The sequence below is a fragment of the Festucalex cinctus genome, chromosome 3 (assembly GCF_051991245.1).
Source record: "Festucalex cinctus isolate MCC-2025b chromosome 3, RoL_Fcin_1.0, whole genome shotgun sequence".
Lineage (NCBI taxonomy): Eukaryota > Metazoa > Chordata > Actinopteri > Syngnathiformes > Syngnathidae > Festucalex > Festucalex cinctus.
Genome location: NC_135413.1, coordinates 26,295,249 through 26,319,391, shown reverse-complemented (window position 1 = coordinate 26,319,391; position 24,143 = coordinate 26,295,249). Strand labels below are relative to the sequence as shown.

Sequence of the window (24,143 nt, the reverse complement as noted above, 5' to 3'; positions counted from 1 at the left end):
AAATATGAAGTTAAAACTAAAAGAATGATACAGTCATAACTCCGTCAAGGCCAAACAAAATACTCTGGATCCGCACCAGCGTTTAATGGCTTTTCTGTCAGAAATCCACACATGCCATCCTTAGAATTAATTCAAACAAACAAATAAATACATAAACATACTCACAGAAAATAAAATTTTTCCTTCACGCACGATAAGAATTGAGCTTTGAAAAGCCCTCATCATTTGTACGGGGGGGGGGGGCGATATTTTTGGGGGGGGGGCGGGGCTGCACTTTTTTATCCATCTATCCATTTTCTAAATCACTTAATCCAATTATTTGTAATATTTGTAGCCAAGAAAAATACTTTACGTAGGAACAACAAACATTACGGAACATTATTAGTAGATCTGTCACTATATTATCACGAATATTTTTAGAATCAATTAATCTATTGATTATTCATTTGATTAATCAGCTAATCTGATTCATTTTAATTTTGCATTAAAGTGTATTATATTTCCCCCCTCTTTGCTGTTTATTAGCCAGGTATTGGTATTTATTTCATACTTGGTATCCATGTAGTGATTTTTTTCCCTTTTTTTATTTTTTATTTTTTTTAAAGAGGATTGATATTGTACTATGTTACTGATTTGGTCATTGTGTACCAAAGTAAAAGCAGATGTTTGCAAATGTCTTATTGTGATTAAACAGAAGATAATCAGGCTTCTTTCATGAATGACTCCAGAAATTAGTGAATGATCAAGGTTGATATGCTGAAATCAGAAGATTTGGACAATTTTAAATGAAACTAGACAAAGTGAAATCTCTGTAGAAATTCCGTGGGAATGCTGAAAGCTGAATGCTAAAGATATTTCCCAAGCGAGATTTGAACCAGCGCACTTGCATGTCTCCGTAACGTGTTGAAAATCATGGCTAATGGCCCTTTTATATGTAAAAGTGTTATCTGAAAGTACCCTCCATTCATTTGGATGGAAAAAGGGAACTAATCCATTGGAAATATATATCCAAATATCCATTGGAAAAATGCAAAAGTGGGACTTAGAAAAAGTTTGTCAGTCCCATTGAAAATGAATGGGTAAAGTTGATATTTAACATTAAATTCCGCGAATACTGTAGGTACTGTGAAATCAGACGATATATTCCCAAGATGGCGTGAATATTTGAAGCAAGTTAAAATTTGAACGGTGTAAATCGCAAGTATTACACGGCAAATAAAGTGTGGAGAATAAAAAGCCGAATAACATGCTGAACGCATTCCTACGATTAAAACAAAAAAAATGGCTCCAAATGTCTACTCGATAATTAATATAGTTGTTGATAAATTTTATAATCAACTACTTGTCGATTAATCGATTAGTTTTGACAGCTCTAATTATTAGTTCGAGCAGGGGTGGCCAAATTTGGTCCTCGAGAGCCACCATCCAGCCTGTTTTCCATGAGCTCCTTCAGCTCAGCTGAATCTAATAATCAGCTCATCAGCAAGCTTTGCAGAACCTTGATATAACGATCCTGATCATGACTCAGGTGTGTTGGTGGAGAAAAACATGGAAAACAGGCTGGATAGTGGCTCTTGAGGAACGAACTTGGCCACTTAATGAGGGCCGAAATTGGAGGTTATGTGCTCCCTCCTATGAGCACCAGTTAGTAAGCAAGCGGCAGCATTTTGGAGACACTTGAGGGACGACTGACTCACAAATTTGCCCGGCAATCAAACTGTCAGCTAAAGGTGGCGGCGAGCTGGCGACATCTCCGCCAGCAGGCTCCGATGGCGACACGATCCGGCCTGGATGTCTCCGCCCCGGTAATGCCCCCCTTATTGTTGATACGTTATTCTTCCCAGCTGACGTGATTGAAAAGAAGATTGAATCCTCTTTTGATGTGCTAAATTTGTCCATTAGCGCGTTTGCGCACAAAGTGTTGGTGGAAATGACAGTGAGGATTGCAACGGGGCCTCACAGGGGACGAGGGGGCGTCCATATTTCAATTTGCTTCTATCTGCTACCTTACAATGCCAATAAAGACTTTCTTTTTCTATTTTATCTTTGATTGGAGAGGAAATGTAGATATACTGTTCGGATGTTTGAAATGACTTTTTCTCGTGACAAATGAAAGGCCTTGATAGCAGACTCCATCAAAAAAGGTTAAACGTGCGCATAAAGACACCGGCGACAACTGTTTTCCTCGTCATCATAGGAATGTTCTCGTTTCAACAAAGGTCAGCAAAAGTAAAAGCGGCTTTGTGTCGCACTAACGGAGGCGTTCGCCTTCATTTTGAAATCCACATCAAAAGGCTGACACAATTATAAGTCAAAATAAGGTTGTTAAAAAAAAAATCATTTTTAACTCATTCACTGCCTTTGACAAGTATACTTGTCAATTGTATTTTTTAGAGCGGTGCTAAATGGGGGCGAATCTGATTATGCTCCACTGTAAATATCAAACTTGGAAACGACTTTACTGATGCCCAACCGCCGGTAGATGACATCATTGCCCCATTTTATACAAAACAAACACAGTTTCGGAGTCCATGGGAGAAATGGCTGTATTTTGGCAAACCTACTTTTTTCTACTGTCAATTATAAAAGAACGGGACGGGGCAAAAAGTAGGGAGTCTATTCTGTTATTTGGTTGATTCGGTTTTTTATATAATTATTGAATGTAATATCACGTGAGTATTGGAAATTAAAAAAATTTCTATAATGACTGGCAGTGAATGAGTTTTACAAAATGCCACATATTCCCGTCCCAACATTTCCAAACTGCTGGCGTTTTTGTTGTGTGCTCGTGCAAGATTTTGCTTTTCAAGAAGATTCTCCGCAGCTGCCGGCGTACGAATTCCGACATATTCCCGAGTAAAGGCATGTGTGACTCCCAGCGGTATTGCTTCAAAAGGCAAACAGAGACACTTCAGTAACCTTTTTGTTGCCCGTTTGTTGATCTCGCTGTCAATGATTCATTCCCGAGGATCAAAAGACCTTGACAAGTTCACTCGTCTATCAGCGTTGTCGTCTATCGTCTCATAACGCCGACGGCAAACACGCGACAGGCAGCATGCAGCAGGTGGCATTCAAAATATATGTTTTTCTTAAACACTGTCTGGTTCGCGTTCATTTTTAATGGGAATTGCTCTTTGATGCTGAAGACGCTCTTTGATGGCGAGCTGGCGTCTAAGAGCTTGTTAAGTATTTGGAGCAATTACTGTTACGCATGCGAAAGGAGTAAACATCGCGGCTAAATTATTTAAAAAGGACCCCCCCCCCACCCCCACCACCAGCACCACCACGTGAAATTCACTTTGTTAACGCAGTCATCAGCTTCGGCTTCACATGAATTCATTGACTCACCCTTGCCAGAAATATTATTACCCATATGAATTTTTTTTTTTTTTTTTTTTTAATTGATGAAACATCAGGAAAATAGAACTAAATCCATCTAAAGCGAGAACACTAATTTTGTATTGGTATTGGTGAAAGAGGCCTGACAAGATCAGTGCATGTCACTTAATTACATTTTTGTTTTTTTACAAGTTACATGTGTCAAAAATATGATTTAAAAAAATTACAGAAAAATTATGTACAGTAACTTTTTGCAAAACTCTTATATGAAATTGATGACAAACTTCTAAAACAAAATCTAAAAGTCAGAATGTTTAAAAGTTTAATATATAAATGTGGAAAAAAAAATGCTTCCTAACATTTTTCACTTTGAATTTCAAAATTTCAAAATTAAAATTTAAAAGAATTGTACCCGTTTCAGCACTTCTGAAACTATTGTATTTGTAATGAATTATTTTTTTTTTTTGGTGCAAAAAAAAAAAAAAAGAAGAGTGGAAATTTTTGAATTTGTGATTTAAATTCCAAAATTTTCACATTTTTGAAATAGCTAATTTTCGACTGCAAAATTTCAATGTCAGTTATTAACTGGAAAAAAATTGAAAATTTGGGGATTTAATTCATAAATTACAAAATTTTCACATTTTTTGAAATAGCTAGTTTTCAACTGCAAAATTTCAGTGTCAGTTATTAACTGGAGAAAAAAAAAAAAAAAAAAAAACATTCCGCACCATGCACCACCAAAATGGATCAGTTTCCATTTCAAAATTTTCAAAATGGTCTGACGTTGCTGGAGTCAGGGGCCTTTTAAATTTTCTTTTGGGTGAGATTATTTCCCCCTCATATTGAAAGTTTACATTTGTTTTGAGGTTGCTGGCTTGATCCACGAAAATGGCCTCAATCACACCTCTTGAAATTTTTTTTTTGAGAATTCAGTCTCTATAACCAATTCTAATTTTAAACTAATAATTATAATAATAATAATAAATGAAATTGAAATGTGTGCATACAGTAAGCATGGTGGTGAATTTTGACTGACATGTCTATCTATCTATCTACAGTAGATGAATTCAAATACCTCCAATGCTCATCCTACATGAAGGTATCTGCAGTGCAGTCCAGCGATGCTTGTTAATCAGTAAACTCCTCGTTATGTATAAGACGTCCACAGGAACATTGGCCCCTGGTCACCACACTGGATAGATTATTGATTCAGCAGTCAGGAGGCACATGTGGACTTGGATGTCCAGGTGTCCACTGATGCGAGATCAGAGTGGAAAATGAAGACGAGCGATGATCTTCTCCACCTTGACGTCCACGTGGACGAACGTGACGCTCGTACATCCGTCCTGGACCTCCTCGGAACGCTGAGACCTCACTGGAGTCCGCAAGACATCCGCATGAAGGCCAGTCGCCGTTTTGAGTCCGCTGCCTTTAACGACGATTAGCGTCCCGGTAGATTGTGCGCGTCCATGTTTACGTTCCATGTATTTTCCCATAATTCCGTGGAAATACTGTTCAATATTTTCTCTTGCTATTTCTCCCATTTATCTGTATACAGCACCAAAGTAGTAATAGGTAAAAAAACTAAAGGACGAGGTCTAGTGGGTGGAGGTGTGTTGATGTAGCCACAAGAAACTCATTGTGTCACCATGTTGGCTCAATCAGAGTCTGAAATAGAGTTTATGTTTGTTAGGTGACATCACATGGGCCGGGTGACCTCTCCATCTGCGGCAGGTCTACCAAAGCACACACACAGACCACGTGCGCCACTTTAATGGCGTATTGTGCTCGTATTTATTTGGTGGAGGGTGTTTCAGGAATGAGCGACACCTGCTCTGGGACTGCCGCTGAGAATGAGAAAGTGTGAGCGTTGTGTACATTGTGTCATGTCAGCAGTCACTTCAATGGGGAGCTCTGAGTATCTGAGCGAGAACGCTTTTCATTTGGAATGATGTCAGATGGTTTCATTTCTAGTGCTTGCGCCAGTGCTGCTTGGAGTTTCCGCCTGACCTATCTTGGGTTACTTGTTCAAAATCCGTACAGTCCTTACTTATAAAAATAACAGATGCTGGGAAAATAACTGTATTGATCATATAAATCTGAGCTATTATGATGAGCTGTAGGGGTGTGCTCAAAAAATCGATACGGCAATATATCGTTGCGGGCCTCATCACAATACACGTATCGATACGCAGGCGTCAGAATCGATATTGCTCGTTAACTTTAAATCGGCAGTTCACGTTTGCCTTTGCGGCTTGCATTGTACCTAAAAAAATCAAAACCAGCAGCGTCTTTGAAGTTAATTGCCTTCAATTAATGCAAAAAGAGCTCACCGGTGATTGGACACTGTGTCTTGCTAAGAAAAATGAAAGCAGAGGAAGAATGTCAGCATTTATTTATTGCTAAACTTAACATGGCACGTGTCTCAGTGTACCAATTTTCCTATATTTTTAAAAAAAAAAGAAAAAAAAAGTGTCTTATTTGGGATACAGTCTTCCCTCGCTATAACGCGGTTCACTTTTCGCGGTCTCGCTGTATCGCAGGTTTTTTTTTTAAGTGCAATTTTGCATATTTTTTTACAGTAATATACCCATTTTATAAAATTTATGAAGGTTTGAACATTGTCAATGTTTGAACAAGAGAGAAATGTGAGAACATGTAAATGCCTCAATGAGAAAAGTGTATAAATTGTGCGGTCGGGGATTTTAGAGCCTTAAAACATTTATAAGCGGTGTAAAACATAAAGCTAACTACTTCGCGGATTTCATATATTGCGGGTATTTTTTGGAACCTAACCCCAGCGGAAAACGAGGGAACACTGTACATATGTATCGCGATACGTATCGTATCGTGGCCCCTGTATCGTGATACGTATCGTATCGTAAGGTTGGCGGCAATACCCAGCCCTAATGAGCTGGAGGGTGGGGGTGCACAAAGTTGAAAGCACAAGTAATGGGACGCAGCGCACAATTCGTGAACCGGAACCGGAATCAAAGCTCATGTGCAAAAACAAGTCCCGCCTCTTCCGTGGCATATTGATTTCAAAACTAAATTATTTCTTTAGTAAATCAAATATTTCTTACGTGGCGGCAGACATTCACTGAGGGCATCACCAACCAGCTGCTGGGCTGCTCCGTGGACGAGTCCGACTGCGTGCTGGTGCGAGTCTACGGCAAACGGACCGAGCTGTTCGTGGACCGCCAGCGGGAGGTGGAAATGTTCCATCTCCTCCACGCTCACGGCTGCGGGCCGCAGATCTACTGCAGCTTCCGCAACGGCATCTGCTACCAGTTTGTCCCTGGAGACGTGCTCGAGGACAAGCTGCTGTACCAGCCCTCCGTGTACAGGTCGTAAATAATCCATTCCCTTGCCTGTTTACTGTCATATAAGTGTAAAACCATCGGCATATACAAGTAGAGACTATAGAGTGAGTTGACCCGTTGCCGTGATACGTCAATGCGTCCACCATATTGGATGTGGCAGATCTTTAGGCAGTCTTGCAATAAAAGCTAAAGCAGAAGTAAATTCGTGGGCAGTTGATGCTCACTGAATTGAGGTCTTGCTCGTCTTATTAAAATAAGATTTTAGTGCTTCAATCTATACAACATATTTTGATGATTCAATAAATGGAAAAGTATTGCTGTCTGTCAGCCTGTCACAACAGGATATGACGTTATAATGTGATACGTTTCATGTTTTAATGTGATAATTTCAACGAGGTCGCTAAACTAAAATACACAACACTTTTTGTCATAATTTGACCTTTTGAAAGCAACGAGGTAATATTTATTTAAGGCCTGTCTCAAGAATTATGTTGTCACATGAGAGTTTTCACATTGATAAGTCTTACATTTTAATATATATATCACGTTTTAATGTGATAATTTTTACATTTCAACGTTTCATGTTAAAATTTTTTTTTCAATTTTCAGAATTTCCAGCTTTTGACATGATATATAGCACGTTAAAATGCGACAACTAGCATAGCAATTCCTTTGGATTCAGGCCAGTGATAGTCCTATTTGTGGCATTTTATCAAAGTTAATTGCTACTGTAGCCTGTGACAATGCTGCTCTTATATAATTCTGTGCAAAAAGCAAAACTAAGACCATGTGTTTACAAAGATTTAAAATTTAAAAAGAAGACACGTACCTCTGCTCCGCCAGTGACCTGTAACAGAAAGAACTGCATTTTAACGTGATAACGTATTGGAAACTTGCCAAATTAAAACTTGAAATTTATTTATTTATTTTTTTCCTGGTATGTCTGCAAAATGCAATCCGTTACAATAACAGCACATGCTTTCTTGTGGTGACTTGTTTAGTTAGCGCTGTTGACATAAAACGGAAAACATCACCCGTCAAAAGGAGATAAGAGGGAAAAAAAATGTTCTTCTCCCCCGCAGATTGATCGCGGCAGAGATGGCGAGAATCCACTCTATCTGTCCAACCAGCGCTCACCCCCCCAAGCGCCTGCTGTGGACCAAGTTGTCTCATCTTCTCACGCTTTTAAAGGACAGCGGCAAACTCGCCGGGTCGAGGTAATAAGCTGACATTGATGAGCTTGTTTTGATCTGAAAAAAAAAAACAACTAAGGATGTTAAAAAAATATTTGGATACAAACAAAATTAACCAAATTTGAAGTTACATGTTTTTCATTGGACAACAATAGAGCGTCTGTCTCCAGAATAATAAATAACTTTAAAAACTTTGCTAAAAAAAATCGACAGTGATAAGAAAAATGAGTGCAGGATCAAGACATTTGTCACAAGCTAGCGTTAGCGTGTCATGTGTGTGTTCTAATTTTGTCAACTTCCTGCCATTTAGCTGGTGGTGGTTGTGTGGCAAGGTGAAACGTGAACTTCATGAGCGCCCTGATGGATTCCAGCAACATTTCTGTGTTGTTATCTTCCTCTCATGGTTCCCAGACTCCATTCGAGGGAGGCGACTTGTTATAATGACTTATTGGAATATAATGTGTATATATAATTACTTAGGTTATCTTTGACAAGGGGGTCCCACGAGGTCAGATGTAGGCGCAAAACTAAGAACAGTTCAATGTTGATTATGATTTTAAATAAACGTATATATTAACGTTACATTAATGATAGCTCCACCGAAGGACATTTATGATACTAAGTCATGCTTAAGTTCATACCGTTTCAGCACAAAATTATTTTACAATATTGTTTTTTTTATTTCAGCAATGAGACCAGAAATTAGTGAAAAATAAACATAATAAGGGGATATTTGTTCATTTTTTTTGTTCAATTTTTCAAGAGTGAAATGTGTATAAAATGAGTTTTTCTACTCACCAGATGTACTAAAAGTGCAGTTTGACCCTAAATGTTTATTTATTTTTTCAAATAAAAAAAATTAATCAAGCAATACGTGCTACAATAGCATTATCAAAAGTATTTTTCCCTTCTCAATTTTTTTTTTTATTCAAATAATAAATAATAATAATACAATTTGCAAAATTGGAAGATACTGTATATGCTTTTCACTGATTTGCACATTTTTTTTAAATCTGGAAAGCATTTTTTTTAATATGGCAAACAATTTTTGCTGATGTTTTTCTGATTAAAAAAAAAAAAAAAAAAAGGACACTACATTCTATATACATTGGATGTAACTCTCAACAAAAAACATTTAGAGCGCCAACTTGATTTAAGAGTGCCTCAACTTACAAGTTTTTTTTTTCTCTATAGAACCCATCTCTTGAATCGGAGAAACAGTCAAATACAAGCACTTGCAAAGAGCTGCTGTAGACCACAACTCACGGCCAGGCGTTCACACGCAAATAAACCTGGCCAGCTCAACTCCAGATTCTGACATCACTCACTAGGCCACGCCCTTTACGTCCAGTAATGATATTTTATATAACTAGTTTATATGCTTATATTGTCTTTTATTATGTTTTATCCAATTTTTCTTTATGTATTTTCTTGCTGGAATAGATTAATGGCATTCCAACTAATTTAAAATTTTACACTATTGTCTTCAAATCACTGCAATGCGACACGTTGTAAATATGTGGACACACATTTCTCAATAAATGTCATGCAATCCTGCCACACTTCAGCAGAGTGCACGCAGGCTGCACCTCTCGTAGAGGCCCAGTAGATGGTGCTGTGCCGTGAGCCACCGACCCACTCTGAGGAGCAGCATGTATGTGAGCGCGCGCATATAAGTGCGTGTATTCATTAGTCTTTGCAAGGAGAGGCATCAGAGACACTTTTGTACTCTTGAGCGTGAATGTGATCTTCAGAGGAAACGTCCAAAGAAAGAGCAGGAAGATGGTGCACCTGCAGAGGAGGTCTTCAGCCTCGGTTGCCACCCGCTGCGCATAGATAGGCGGCGCGCAGCTGCAACACGCGCACTCGCGCGCACTCGCACACTGAGGGCAATAGTGCATGCGGAAAAAGGCCTCCCGCTGGGGCGCTGGCATGCCCTGGCGCGAGCGTACAAGAGTGCAAAGAAAAGGCAAACGTGGCGTCGGAGTCATATGTAAATAAGTCGCATTGATAAACGGAGGAAATTCCCGCTAATGAGCAGGAGGCGGACGCATGCATGCCACCCCCCAAAAAAAGATGGCGACGGGTTCAAAAGATTCGCCTAATCGACGCACTTGAGCTGAAAAGGGAATCAGGAGGGTTTATAAGATCAGGGCCGCCATTAATGCAGGTGATCGACTGCAATTAAGCGAACGACTGTGTGACTTTTGAAGCCGGCTGAAAGTCAGACAGGAAGTAGAAAGCTATAACATTTCAGGGTGCTGAAAGGAAGAACTAGTCAAATGATCTTCAAAATCAACCAAATTCTTGTTCAGCCATTTTTCTGGTTCACATATACTGCAATGCGCATACGATGCACAATTGTAGTACAGTACTTTTTCTTACAATTTTTACCGCTAGGCCCCGCCCCCATCCAATGGTAAGTACTCAAATGTTTCACATTGTAGTATCACTTATCTGTATAATATATGTGCTTTTAAATAATGGTAGGAATCAGAAAAAAAATCTGTTGTGGAGTGTTACCCTCACCCACATCTATATATTTATTTATTATTATTTTTATTTTTAAAGAAGTCCTATTGAAATGGCTGAAATAAGCCTAAAATGACCACTTCAAACCAAAGCCTCTTGAGACTTTTTTTCGTGGGTCTACTCATGATATAGACCTACACATCTCCCAAATTACATTTGCTAAGTGACAGTATTTTTTATTTTTTTTCAAAAATGTCTTTTTTTTTTTTTTTTTGCAAATTTCTGGGCTGTACTACAGAATCAATATGAGTCATCAACTTCCATTATTTTCACTGCCATGCCCCATCTGTCTGTTTTAAATTTGGTAGCAATCAAACTAAATCTGTAGGGTGAGATTTCTTTTTTTTTTTTTTTTTTTTTTTGGTCACGGAAATAGCCCAAATGTGTTATGTACTGGAGTTGGATCCCAAAAATGCAGACACAAATAAGATTTTAACTCTTAATTCGCATAACATCGAAAGGTGTAGAACAAACTTTACTAGACGAGAAACAACGAGAATGTATTGAGAATCACGAGACGCTAAGCTAAGTTGGGCTTTGGAGGTGCACAGAGCAACAGAGGTAATAATCCGACAAAACACCGAATCCATCTGATTGGTTGTGACTAGACATGTTGGTAACAGGATTGACATGGAATTATCTGATTGGCTGTTGACCAGATAAAGAGATTAACCCCTTAAAATTTGGATGGTCTCTGGCGGGCAAACATTCTTAAAAAATTTATATAAACTATGACAATACTCTAAATGGTTCAGGAACAGCTTCAAACTTACTTTGAATGCATTTTTTTTTTTTTTTTACAAGCATTTTCGGCAAAATTGCTCGTATGATAAGGGGTTAAAGATTCTTGACATCACATAGCTTCTGACATCACATAGCGTCTTACCAGTTGAAACTAGATGCTGGTTACATCAGTTCAAAACAGACACTTGACCTCACGGTCATGACCCAAACATAACCCTTGCATGGCCCAAGCATACCCTTTGCATGACTGTAGTCATGACAATAAACATAACCCTTGCATGACCCTAGTCATGACAGTAAACATAACCCTTGCATGACCCTAGTCATGACAGTAAACATAGCCCTTCATGACCCTAGTCACGACAGTAAGCATAACCCTTGCATGCCCCTCGTCATGACAGTAAGCATAACCCTTGCATGCCCCTCGTCATGACAGTAAGCATAACTCTTGCATGACCCTAGTCATAACAAAATGAGCCTTAAATGGCCTCTTTAAAACAAAAATGGCAGGCTCGCTGTGTCTTTTCGGGTATGACCTCTTGAGACTTTTTTTGTGGGTCTACTCATGATAGACATGCCTACCAAATTTCAAGTCACTAAGTGAAGCTGACTCAAGGGGCTGAATTTTTAAACGATTCACACCGCACCAAAACCTCACGTTCAAGCTGTTGTGAGGACAGCTGTTAACATCGAACATGCGATGCTGCCAACACGTTTAAATTAAAGATGCCCCGAGCGCTGCGAAACATTTGCGCAAACTCAGATCTACAGTTCAAACCTTTCTTTTTTTTTTCTTGCGGTTTGCGTCACTGTACAGTCCCGCGCCCGGCCCGCAGTTGCCCAGCTTGGCGAGGTTGTCGACGGAGGCCGAGTCACTGGAGCGACACCTCTCGCCGTTGGGCTCGCCCACCGTGTTGTGTCACAACGACCTCCTGACCAAAAACATCATCCACGACCGGCAGCAGGGTGAGCCGGTGGGAGGACTTGTGCTTCTGGGGATGCCTAATCAATTATTTTCACATGCGGGCAATGTCACAGGGCGCCAGCCTTCACTTGTAATTAACCTGCATGAATACTGCTGACAATACTAAAAGTCTGTGGTGGGTTTTTCTGGGGGAAAAAAGGTGGTGAAGCAATCACAGAGGAAAACTGCGGTGGTTTTAAGTTGTGTGCTGTAAAATATAACGTTTTTTTAAATGTAGGAAATAATTCAGTCAATTTAAATTGCTGCTCTGTATTGAATATAAAATATAAAAACCAGTGTCATGTATGTATCCCCAACTTAGATGAATTTAGTTTACTAATACTTCTCAACCGTCAACCGTCTCCCCCTCCTTTATTTCCCTCCTTTAGGGACGGTGAGATTCATCGACTATGAGTATGCCGAGTACAATTACCAGGCCTTCGATATTGGCAATCACTTCAATGAATTTGCTGGTAGGTTTGCAACAAAAACTAATACCTTTGTTGCTATCCTGAAATCGATTTTTCAGTTATCTGTTTTGAGTGTTTTTTTTTTTTTTTCTGAGTGTACTTTTAAATTTTACTCATTTGAATCAGTAATTCTACTTTTTCACGTCTTTTTTTGTAATCCATGTATCTGTTCTTCCGCCTCCGATAATTGCTAACTGCAGCAGCGTGTTTACGTTAACTAATGACATGCAGCCGTCGTCGTGATGCCAAGTGATGAGGCCATACGGCGTAAATCACTGCCGTCTTATTGCGTTTTAATAATGCCCCAAAGTAGACAGCTAAATGTCTTATTTTTGCAAGGAAACATTATGGGTTGAGAATTAAGTCATAGTTTTACAAAAAAAAAAAAAAAAGTATTAAGAAAACTGTCTATAAAAGGATCAAAAGTAGAATTTATTAAAATATGGAGTCCTAGGATCTGTTGACCACACCCTAACCCATCCACATTTGCCAAAACTAATCCTAACCTGTGAATATTCACCAGGTTTAGCATTTTCAGCCGTAATTTAATTGTTAAAATTTGGCCCGATTATCGTTATGTGTGTACCCTACTTAGATTATCGCTCACTCCTAACACACATCACACCACATGACAACTGTCAGGATACTCTTCACGAGACATCTGACAATCATGTCTGTACTGAGTTCGATCAGAAGGGGTGAAAATGCTCTAATTCATCGTGATGATCGGTGTGTGTACCGTGCTTTAAATATTGAACAACTTGGGAAGATAAAAAAAATGCTCGCCACACCAAGGATAATTGCTCATGATCATCTTTCAGAGACATTCGACAATCGGGCTTTGACTAACTTTTTGGATGGCGAGGGAGGGAAAATGCTTTGCCCCGATTGTTGGTATGTGTTCTTGAAAGTTCTGATTATCGGGAAGGAAATATCACTCTTAACAAGATAATCGTAGGATAAACTTTCAGAGACAGACGATGATCAGTTCTTTGCTGGCTTTGATGGCAAAGAGGGAAATGCTCATCTTAGGTCCGATTATCAACATGTGTGTTCCTTGCGTAACATTTACGATAATCGGTCCATGGATTAATTTTTCAAAAACATTCGACAAAGCCGGTCTTTACTTCCACTGTGACTCTAAAGGCAAAATTTGCAGACTCTCATCAGAATTTTCCACAAAATGGTTCTTCAAAGTCTACAAAGTTGAATAAAAATCAATGTCATATTTATGTAGACTGACCTCCCATAAAACAACTCGTGTTTTTTGGTAAGGCGTCCAGGATCTAGACTACAGCCGCTGCCCGAGCCGCCGCCTGCAGAGCGACTGGCTGGAGGCCTACCTGTTGAGCTACAAACACTGCACGGGGCAAGACGTCAGCGTCACGCGGGACGAGGTGACGCGACTCTACGTGCAAGTCTGCAAGTTCTCCTTGGTGAGCGACGACTTGCCTCAAAACCCAACTTCCTGTTTAAGAGCAAAAATTGCCAGCATGTCTGAAAAATGTGACCTAGCACAGCTCTGATTGTGATGGAGTCTCTCTGTGAGTTGATTGGAAAGTGACAGAAGGAAAAATGAGAAACTGAAAAGACTTTTTGAATGTAATTGTCATACTTAGTGGACTATCAGGCTTAAACGCGCTCTTGCCGTCCAACAATGACATGAGAGGGACACTCGCAAAATGATGTGGACGCTTTTCCATGAAAAAGGGGAAGTAATAAAAACTGACAGTGTTTTTCTATTCTGGCTGGGGCTCACTTTGTCCAAGCCTTGGAATTTGCCCAAAATGGCTGCTTTGAATCAAAATGTCCGACTTCCTGATCAATTTAGAGCATGGGACCTTGAGACTTTTTGTGTGTCCTTTTATGGTCGATAGGTCCACCAAATACTCCTATCTATTCGCCAACAACTGGGTGTTGAGTTGCGTTGGGAGTTATGTCTACATGATATCTGTATTTTTTGGATTATAAGTCCCACTTTTCTTCATAGTTTGGCTGGTCCAGCGATTTATATTTTTGCGTATCTATTAAAAATTAGAGCTTGAACTGGCACCCGTTCCCTAATCATGTTGACGGCAGCGAACAAGTTCCAGTTGGATTCGAAACTTTTACTTCCAACTACAGAAAGGTTTTTCTTTTTAGTTTAAAATGGTTTCCCTTAAATTGGAAGTCAATCTTAAACATTTCTTGACAATAACATGTTATATGTGACCTCACTAGTCTAAACATGCCATTCTTATAAATATTACATTTTTGGAATATGAGTTATGAAGCAAAATCTTTTTATCTCAGGGCGCGGCCATTTTGCCACTTGCTGTCGACTGACCACGACTTCAATGTTGCTCAGGCAACGACCAATCAGAGCTCACGTGTTTTCTGAAGCTGCACTGTGATTGGTTATTACCTAAGACCTGAGCAACATTGACATCATCTTCAGTCGACAGCAAGTGGCAAAATGGCCGTCCCCTGAGATGGATAAAAATGGCTGGATTTTGCTGCTTAACTCATATTCCACTAACACAATATTAATCAGAATACCAAATGTATACTATTGTTAAAAAAATGAGTTGACTTCCTCTTTATACTATAATCCCTTAATTGTCACATTGTTGCCAAAGAATCCTGGTTGGTTGTTCCAAAAAAAAAGAAGTAGAAAACAACCAAAACAATCAGGAGTCAAAATATGATGCATGAAGTGTAAATAACTGAACAACCTCTTAACCTATTGGATGACTGATTTTTTTGTTGTTGAATATTTTTTACTCCAACTAGGCATCCAACTTCTTCTGGGGTTTGTGGGCAATTCTCCAGTCTCATTACTCCTCGATTGATTTTGACTTCCACAGGTTTGTGCTTCCTTCAATTTATTTATTTCACAAAAGTATCCACACCCAATAGCTACTGTATTTTAGACGTGATAACAGACATTTATGTCATATCATTACTTATGATGGTGGAATATGTTCCACCGCATCATCGTGGGGCTTTACCACGGCGTGACAATGAGGCGCTCTAGCGAGACCATGCCAGCGTGAAACCCCTGTCCACACTTTAGACTTTTGAAAATAAATAAATGAATTAATTAAATGAAATCCTTGCTCTTCCACCTTCGCGCCATGACATGCGCACACTCACAGCTGACAACGAGGCACTCTAGAGTGCTACACAGTTCTCAGGCTTTGCATCTTTTTATCCCGTTACCTTCAAACATATAATGTACATAGAAACAAATGCCTGAATTCACTTAGCAGTGCCTTTAATTGGTTATGTGTAAAAATCCAGAGTATTTTAAATTTACTGCTGCTATCTTTGTTTGAAAAAGGCTTTGAAAAGCCCCACCTCCCCACCCCCACCTATCATTCTGTGCGTCTGACCCGCACCACCACGATGATCCAAATCGCTATAGACACCCGGCAGCCTCCCTCTCGCTCCCACGCAACCTCTTGCGAGATCAACGGCAGCGCCCTCGCCTCATTTGGATGTAGACCCCGGTGAGGAAATGTGATCCAGAAGGGTGCCGAGGCACAGAGGCGCTATTGTTCTCGCCCGGCCGTCGCTCCTGCGTTTTGCGTACGTGTCCCTCGAACCCCTCCGCCGCTACCACCTCCGCCGCCGTCTGCTCCCCGGTCGCCCCCCGAGTTAGCGCAGCCGGGTCGGGTTACCTTCATTTAAGTGCTAACTGTTGCCAAGCACGGCGGGAAATTGAAGGGATGGCGAGCCTGCTGACCTCTACGCACCCCCTAACCTAAATACACGTACAGTAGTACCCTGACTTACAAGTACCTTGACTTGTGAGTTTTGAGTTCCTCCACAATGTTGTGCGTATCCTTGAGTCTGGGGTGTTGCTGCTCCACAACGTTGTGTGGGTTCATAACTGACATGTGGCCGCTCCACAATGTTGTGTGCGTCTGTGAATCTGACATGTGGCTGCTCCACAGCATTGTGTGGGTTCATGGGTCTAACTGCCACAGTGTTATGTGAGCCCATGAAGTTGACATTACTTTTTTTCCCACAATATGCTGTGCATCCATTATGTGGACAAGCTTTCGCCTCATAATGTTGTGTTTATCAATTGCTCTAACGTGGTCGCTCCACAATGTTGTGTGCATCTATGAGTCTGGCATGTGGTCGCTCCACAACTTGTACAGGTCTATGTGTCTGTCATGTGGGTGCGGCACAGCATTGTATGGGTTCATGACTTGGACATGTGTTTGCTCCACAATGCTGTGTGCATCAATCGTGTGCTCGCTCCACATTGTTTTGTGGATCCATGACACTGACAAGATGTTTCTCAACAATGTTGTGTGCGTCAATGACTTTGACATGTGATTACTCCACACTGTTGAGCACATCCATTACTCCACAATGTTGTGTTGGTCCATGTTTATATTCTGACAAATTGTATAACTTTTTTCCGCCTAATTGGCCTCAAATGTTATGTGGTTGTAGCATTTTTAATCTTAAAAAAACAACAACATTCCAGTGGACTCTGACATGTGGTTGCTCCACAATGTTGTGTCTATGTCCATGTTTAAATTCCTGTGACATTAGTCCCACCCAATCAGGTTAGGATTTTATGTTCTTTGGATATGGATGCTAGGACAACAATTAAAGTTTTGTATAGGCTCTTCACAACGTTGTGTATGTGTGGCACATTTAGCATGTGTTTATACTATAATCTAGTACCCCAAAGTGCTTTCAGAAGATAGCTAAAGGGCCAAAGCAAGACTTTTAGAGTTAGAGGTAAGTATCCATGAAACCAATGCGAGTAAATGTTGTCTGAAGTCATGGAAACGTGCGTGTGCGTGTGCGTGGGGGTGCGTTTGTGTGTGCCCATTTCCTCCCACTGTTATCCCCCTGAGCCAAATCTCCACTGACTTCCCGACGAGTGACAGGCGTCTGTGCGGCCTTGTGCTCTAATCCGAGCCAGATGTGCATTGTGACAATAGGAACGTCTTGACTCCATATTTACTTTGCTCATTTATGTGTGTGTGCGTGTAAGCGCGTGTGGTTTAGATGTGCGGCGGCGCTGGCTAGACAGCCCTGTTATTTTGACAAAGACATTATTATGAGGAAATGAACAAGGAGGAGGTCCACCACTGCTGCTGCTGAAGTCCATTTTTATACAAAAAGACATTGTGAGAGGGAATACCTGCTTTTCATTTTTCCCCTCGCTCGCTCTCAAAAAAAAAAAAAGAAAAAAAAGTGAGGTCTCGGTTTCATCCGCGATCACGATAAACGTTAAGTACGCCACTTTTTGAGTTGTCAGCTCGAGTTAAAGTGCACATGAATTGGATGGACTGTGAGGCTGGTGCTTCATTTCAATGTAAAATGTGCCTTAAGAGTTTTTTTTTTTTTTCCAGAGAGTGCATAATTTTACGCACACAGACAATATTCTTGATTTTATTTGCTGACCTGTCTCCTTTGGAAATGATCAAATTTTTACAATATAATAAAATAATCGTTGACTGGTTTAACAAGCAATTTAAAAAAAAAAAACTTCAAATTATAAAAGGAAAAATTAAGTTTAATTTTGATGAGGCAGTGGTGCTCCCTGTTTCTGCAAACTCCAAATAACTGGCATTATGTTTTTATAACATCATGCAAAATGTAATATGTTCATATTATATATTTGTCTACATTTATATAATCTTTTCACCTGTTGTGTGCATCCACGACTCGTGTGTTTTTAAGAGTCTGATGTCGTCATTCCACAATGTTGTGTGGGTCCATGACTTTGGAAAGCGTTTGCTCCACACTGTTGTGTGGGTTCATTATGTTGTCATGAGGTCACTCCACAACATTGTGTGGACGAGTCTGACATTTGGTCGCTCTACAGCCTTGTGTGGGTCTATAACTCTGACATGTGATCACTCCACAACGTTGTGTGCAGCCATTATCTCGGACATATGGTGGCTACAACTAAAAACATCACAATGTGAATATTTTTACCAATTATATTTACATAACAATGAAACCTGTGAAAAATATATATTTTTAAGACTTTTTTTTCATTTCATTTAATTAATTTATGAACAAAACGTGACTACAAGTCAGTAAAAGTTTCTGCAATACACAACACAAGACTACCACAGATGACCGAGCGTACTGAACACTGCTTTGTCAAAAAAAATGATTTTATAAAAAGGGCCAAGGGCGATGGCGTTCCTCAGGTCGTCTGATAATGTGGTTGCGAAAGCACTTTTTTTTTTTCCCCCCCCAAATAAAAGGGAACCTGACAGCGGTTGAGACCACAAAACCGTCGGTCCTTGTCAGCGTGACCTGCCGCCATTGCTAAATCAATGAAATGTTTTTAAAAAGCGGATTAACTGCTATAACTTAAGAACAAAAATCAATATTATGGGCTCTTGTAGAAGTAACCTTATAAATGAATGATTATCTTTCATATGAAGTGGGAGAAAGGGGTATGGAAGAGTAATGCAAGGATGAATAAAAGCCAAAATCAAAGGATTTGCTCTTGCTTTTTACTCGGCTTCAAAGCAATAAAACCTTATCAAAGTTATGGATTTTTTTTTTCTTTTTGTTGTAATATGATTTTTTTAAGTACGCAATTTAAAACAATTTCCAGTTGTCTTAATAATATCATTAAATTGAGAACCACTGCATGTTTTGTAAAAAAAAAAAAAACAAGAACATGAAAAAAACAAACATTTAATGCATTTGCAAAAAACATGTTCCTATTTTTAAAAATTTAAACGGATCAATTTGGCCCACTACAATATCATGTTAAAAATTAAGAAATAAAATAACTTTTTTTTTTTTTTAATGAAATAAAAAATAATAAAAACATCAATAGCGAGTCAAAGTTTTTTTTCTGGTTCATTTCTACATTACCAAAAATAACTTCTTACATTTTCAACCTTTAAAACAGATCGATGTGACCCAAAATTTTACAGGAGAATAAATAAATCATAAATAAAATGCAAACGTTTCATGAAATAAATATTAATAAAATTGTATATTTCTTTAAGACATTTTAAGTTGATTCTTTTGGGAGAATAAAAGGACACTTAGTTTTTGGATGGCACACGTGTACATGTACAGTTAGGCATTTTTTGTTCCATGTTTATATGTGCGAAGCAAGGGAAGGCGTTCATCACTTGTTCAACAATGACACAAGAGGCCATTTGCTAAATATTTGCGCTCCTTTTAGCACACACTACACAAAATAAAAAGCCACCCGAGACAACCTGTACTTGTGAGAAAAACCACATTACAATGGCTAGTGGTGCTTCTGTATAGACAAAATGGTAGACACCAAGCAGCTGCTGTAATGCTAACCGATTCACGTCAACCTTCAGTAAGGTTTTTTTGTTTTGTTTTTTTGTAGTTACAAGTAACTTACTTTAACCTCCGGGATTCCTCAATGTACACTGGCCAATGGCAGAAGCCAAGATCTTCTTTTGAGCCAATTTGAAATCCATCCGCTTGTGTCATATATGCTAGCTAGTGCTAAGCTAACCTTGGCATTTTTGTATTTTGTCTTCCATAGATGAAATTTCTGTATATTTGAATATCAGCTAGAACTAAACAACAACAACAACAACAAAATTTAAAACATAAAAAAATGTCATAACAACTTGTGTTTGCTTTTGTTGTCGTAGGTATGCCGTGGCACGACTCAACCGCTACTTTGAGAAGAAAGAAGAATATTTCTTAATGAAATGAATTGACAAGAGGGCGGCACAGTGGTGTAACCGTTCTAACTCGGGAACATACAGTAAGATATAAATGCTTAAATATTTGTATGAGTAACACTCTTTGGCCATAAATACTATTTTAAAAAAAAACCTGTAAAAAATGGATAAAGAAGTACGCCACTAAATGATGATGATTTTTACACCACTCTTCCAAATAAGTTCACTGAATCGTATAGTACCCAGGACCCCTCGATTGAAAATAAATGAATGGAGATATTTTGTGCAAAAAGTCCAACAACAACATCCGTTCCAAATGAAACGTACAATCGCTAATCGTCATTTAACGACGTTCATTAACCAGTGTCGCCTTGACGACGTCTGCTGAGGTTGTTTAATCGTTCCGTCAACTCCGACTATGGTTAAAAAAAAAAAAGAAAGAAAAAGAACCGCAACGCTTCTCCAATTTAACAGTCGTCGTTGGCGACTAAATGCATGAAATGCTTTCTTTCCATGAGCACATTGTTTCCAGCGCCGCCGTGCCCACGTTGGCCTAAACATCATCACAAAGCTCTTAATCACAATTTACTACTTGACTCTCTTACACCGCGCACGTACGCCGCACAAATCCAAAAAGTGAGCAAACAAATGACAACGACGCTTTTGAAGCTTTTCTGTTGTTTCCAAACACGTCACGATATTCAACATTAGCTTCAAATGTTAGTGGGAGTTCTCCTAATTAAACAACGCAAATCTGCCTTTAAAAATGCGAATAGGCTATCCACAGTGGTTATGGACCTACTTTGTATATTATTGAATATTTATTCTATGAAATTTTATGAATTTACTCTCAACGGCCTATTATCTTCATTTTGTTGCATTTCAGTATGTGAATGTGGAAGCTAGATTTTATTTGTTTAGTTTTTATTGTCCAATTAGATTTTAGTCTGTGTTGCTATGTAAATCTAATCTGCCCGTGGCCTTCAGAGTCAGCAGTGCTGATTGTTGTAATATAAACAGTATATTAACAATGGTGATTTTACTTGAACAGATCCGATTGCCTTCTAGCTGGCCCTTGATGTCATCAGCATTATTCTCTCTTCTGATTGGTTGGTCACAGCAAAACTTGTGACACCCACGTTCGACTAACAAAACGTGTCTGTCTGTAGCAATCCGAACATATTGATAAAATTGAAAGTGTTTTTAAAGACCTTTAAAGACATGCCAAGGGACTCTTAATAATCTATTTCTATATCACAGATTAGACTTTACGCAATCAGGATTTTAGAGCCGATCACCAATCAGCGCGTTCAACAAAAATGATAATAGATCATCAATCTGATCAGAAGATGGACCAATTTATCAATTTAAACAACTTTTTAATTTACTATACAGTCAACCGCCGCTATTTGGTGGGTTGGATTGTGACTGGCCAGGCCCACAAATAGCCAAAATTTGAGAATAATTTATGCCCATTGAAATGCATTGAGAACAAATTAACAATTGAACCTTAATAATTCTCTCAAAAATACTGATTAACCATTCAATAACATTCAGCCTATCAGATGTGTGTAAAGTACATGTTGAAATATATAAATGGTAAATGGTACTTCATTAAAAAGTGTTTTTCCACCTGAACAAAGTTTTGACATCTTGGGTTTTGTTCCCCATTGATATCAAAATTCAAAACTTTCTGATGTGTGGCTTTATATTTGTACTTTTCACCTTGGGGCTTAGCCCCTAACCTTCACTGTCTAATTGTGCTAAAAGTTGCGTTTATTGTGTCCACGTTGGTGAACGTAGCGGCCACAATTGCATTCTTTGCGCGTGCCCACGGTCGTAACATCGCCGCACTCACCAAGGCTGCAGCTGTGTCTTTGATTCAAACAATCGGCGCTACTTTTAAAGTGGCACCCCCCACCCCCCCCCCCCCCCCGCCCCCCCACACACCGCCGCCCCCTCTCGTACATATAATATTTAATTAGTAGACTATCGCACTTAAAAAGGACCCAAGGACTTCGCCTGAAAGACGAAAAGAATTGGCCTTTTGTCCATCGTCATTTTGCAGGGAAAAAAAATTGCTGTAGATTTCCTCTAATTGCATTAAAAGAGAAGTATAGGCCTTTATGCCGCCTTTCAAAACACGCGTAGCTCAAGCTTTCAAATGACTTTTTTTAAAGAAATATTTAATAAAACATTCTTTTGTGCGGGTATTGCATTTAGATGGGTGTTATTGTCAAAGGCTTGCCAAGGCTGCTGACCCCCGCTGTTCTGCCAACACCCCCTCACCATTTACAGTATACGCGCCGTCACTTTTCATCACACGCTAGCTAATGTACACACCGACTTGTTTTTTGTGCGTTTCTTTTGAGTCCTTGCATCTTTTGTCGCACGGCGGTATTTCCATTAATCACTTGTTTTAAGACCTTTTTTTTTAAGTGTGGGCAACTTTCCTTATAACCTGTCTGTCTGTCTGTCTGTCTGTCTGTCCGTCTGTCCGTCTATCTGTCCTGCGTATTAGCTGGCCTAATGGAAGCATGGTCAGATTAAACAAGAGGGGTTCCAAGATTGACCCCTGGGGAACCCCACAAGTCATTGTCATTTGGTTAGATAAACAGTTACCAGTTTAGTCATGATCATGATGTTCATCGTCATTATCACCATCGTTTTTATCCATCCATCCATCCATCCATATATCCGTCCGTCCGTCCGTCCGTCCGTCCGTCCATCTATTTGCCCTGCGTATTAGCTGGCCTAATGGAAGCATGGTCAGATTAAACAAGAGGAGTCCCAAGATTGACCCCTGGGGAACCCCACAAGTCATTGTCATTTGGTTCGATAAACAGTTACCAGTTTGATCAGGATCATGATGATCATCGTCATTATCACCATCGTTTTCATCCATCCATCCATCCATCCATCCATCCATTCCATCCATCCATCCATCCATCTTTCTAACTAATTATATACAGCCTTCGAACGAAATCCAACTCTTACTTTGTGGCTCCACTCTGGCGTCATGGTTATGATGTAGCCGGTGAAACCTCCACGTACACACTACATAAAAATAAAGCACACACAGACACTCGGGCACACACACGAAAGGCGTGTGTATGACAAAAAGAGGCGGCGCCCCTCACAGGGTGGCGCTAAAGTCCTTTTGGGAATTACAATTAGGATTTACGATGTGGCGGCAGAGGCGATGGCGGGATCGGCTGCTGCTCGTCAGGGTGTGTGACCTCACACACACAGGCACACAAACACACACAATGGAACAATAGGCCACATTTACTGTAACTGGCCACCAAAATATAAAGATGTGGAAAAAAAAGCTCAAGTTTGGAAAAAGAAATCCGTGCGTTGGAAATAATTAGAAGCGTGGAAAGACATTGGTGCATTAGCCGATGGTGTCATGGAAGCAAAAGCTCCGGCAGTGGCACCTGCAACTCGCACAAAAACACCCCAACACGACGCACGTGTGTGGGCAAAGATGAAAAATACTCAAAATGTCTTTGTGAATAAAAATCTATCAAGTCTTCTATTTTATTTGTTTGATTTTTTTGATTTTCTTGATTGCCTTTTACACTTAAAAGAAACAGGACTTAAGAAAATGTGTACTTGCACTTTTTTTTAGAGCGAAGACTTTAACCTCTTCTCACAAAAAAAAAAAAAAAAAAAAAAAAAAAAATTGTTGGAAATTTCAAGTAAAAATTCTGATGGAACTAAAAAAAGTGCCTCAATCACTTTGTCACTAAATTGCCACAACCTTATTGCACCTTTGTTTCAAACCTTTACAACTTCTCTCACTCTAAAATATCACAATTTTTCTAATTAGTAATGCTTGTCGCTGATATCTTTCCATATATTCACACTGAGTAAAAATAAAACAGAAGAATGAAAACTTCCCAAGACGGCAGTTT

At 39.4% G+C, this 24,143-nt stretch overlaps 1 protein-coding gene across 1 annotated transcript; it reads left to right on the top strand.

Annotated features, from left to right (window-relative positions):
• The first annotated feature begins 1,544 nt into the window (after positions 1-1,544).
• Positions 1,545-20,669, top strand: LOC144016255 (ethanolamine kinase 2). The gene is made up of 9 exons (XM_077517141.1): positions 1,545-1,805; positions 4,498-4,742; positions 6,433-6,686; positions 7,745-7,879; positions 11,949-12,097; positions 12,485-12,568; positions 13,841-14,001; positions 15,338-15,411; positions 20,191-20,669. The coding sequence occupies exons 2-9, from the start codon at positions 4,617-4,619 to the stop codon at positions 20,252-20,254; spliced, it is 1,047 nt and encodes a 348-aa protein (XP_077373267.1). The 5' UTR covers positions 1,545-1,805; positions 4,498-4,616; the 3' UTR covers positions 20,255-20,669.
• The last annotated feature ends 3,474 nt before the right edge of the window (positions 20,670-24,143 follow it).

What these genes read in the sequence shown, in the direction of transcription:
- LOC144016255 (XM_077517141.1), top strand. Translation starts at nt 4,617, where the DNA reads ATGAAGACGAGCGATGATCTTCTCCACCTTGACGTCCACGTGGACGAA. An exon ending in AAGTCTGCAAGTTCTCCTTG is followed by an intron (nt 14,002 to 15,337) that starts GTGAGCGACGAC and finishes TACTCCAACTAG; the next exon opens with GCATCCAACTTCTTCTGGGG. An exon ending in ATTGATTTTGACTTCCACAG is followed by an intron (nt 15,412 to 20,190) that starts GTTTGTGCTTCC and finishes TTGTTGTCGTAG; the next exon opens with GTATGCCGTGGCACGACTCA.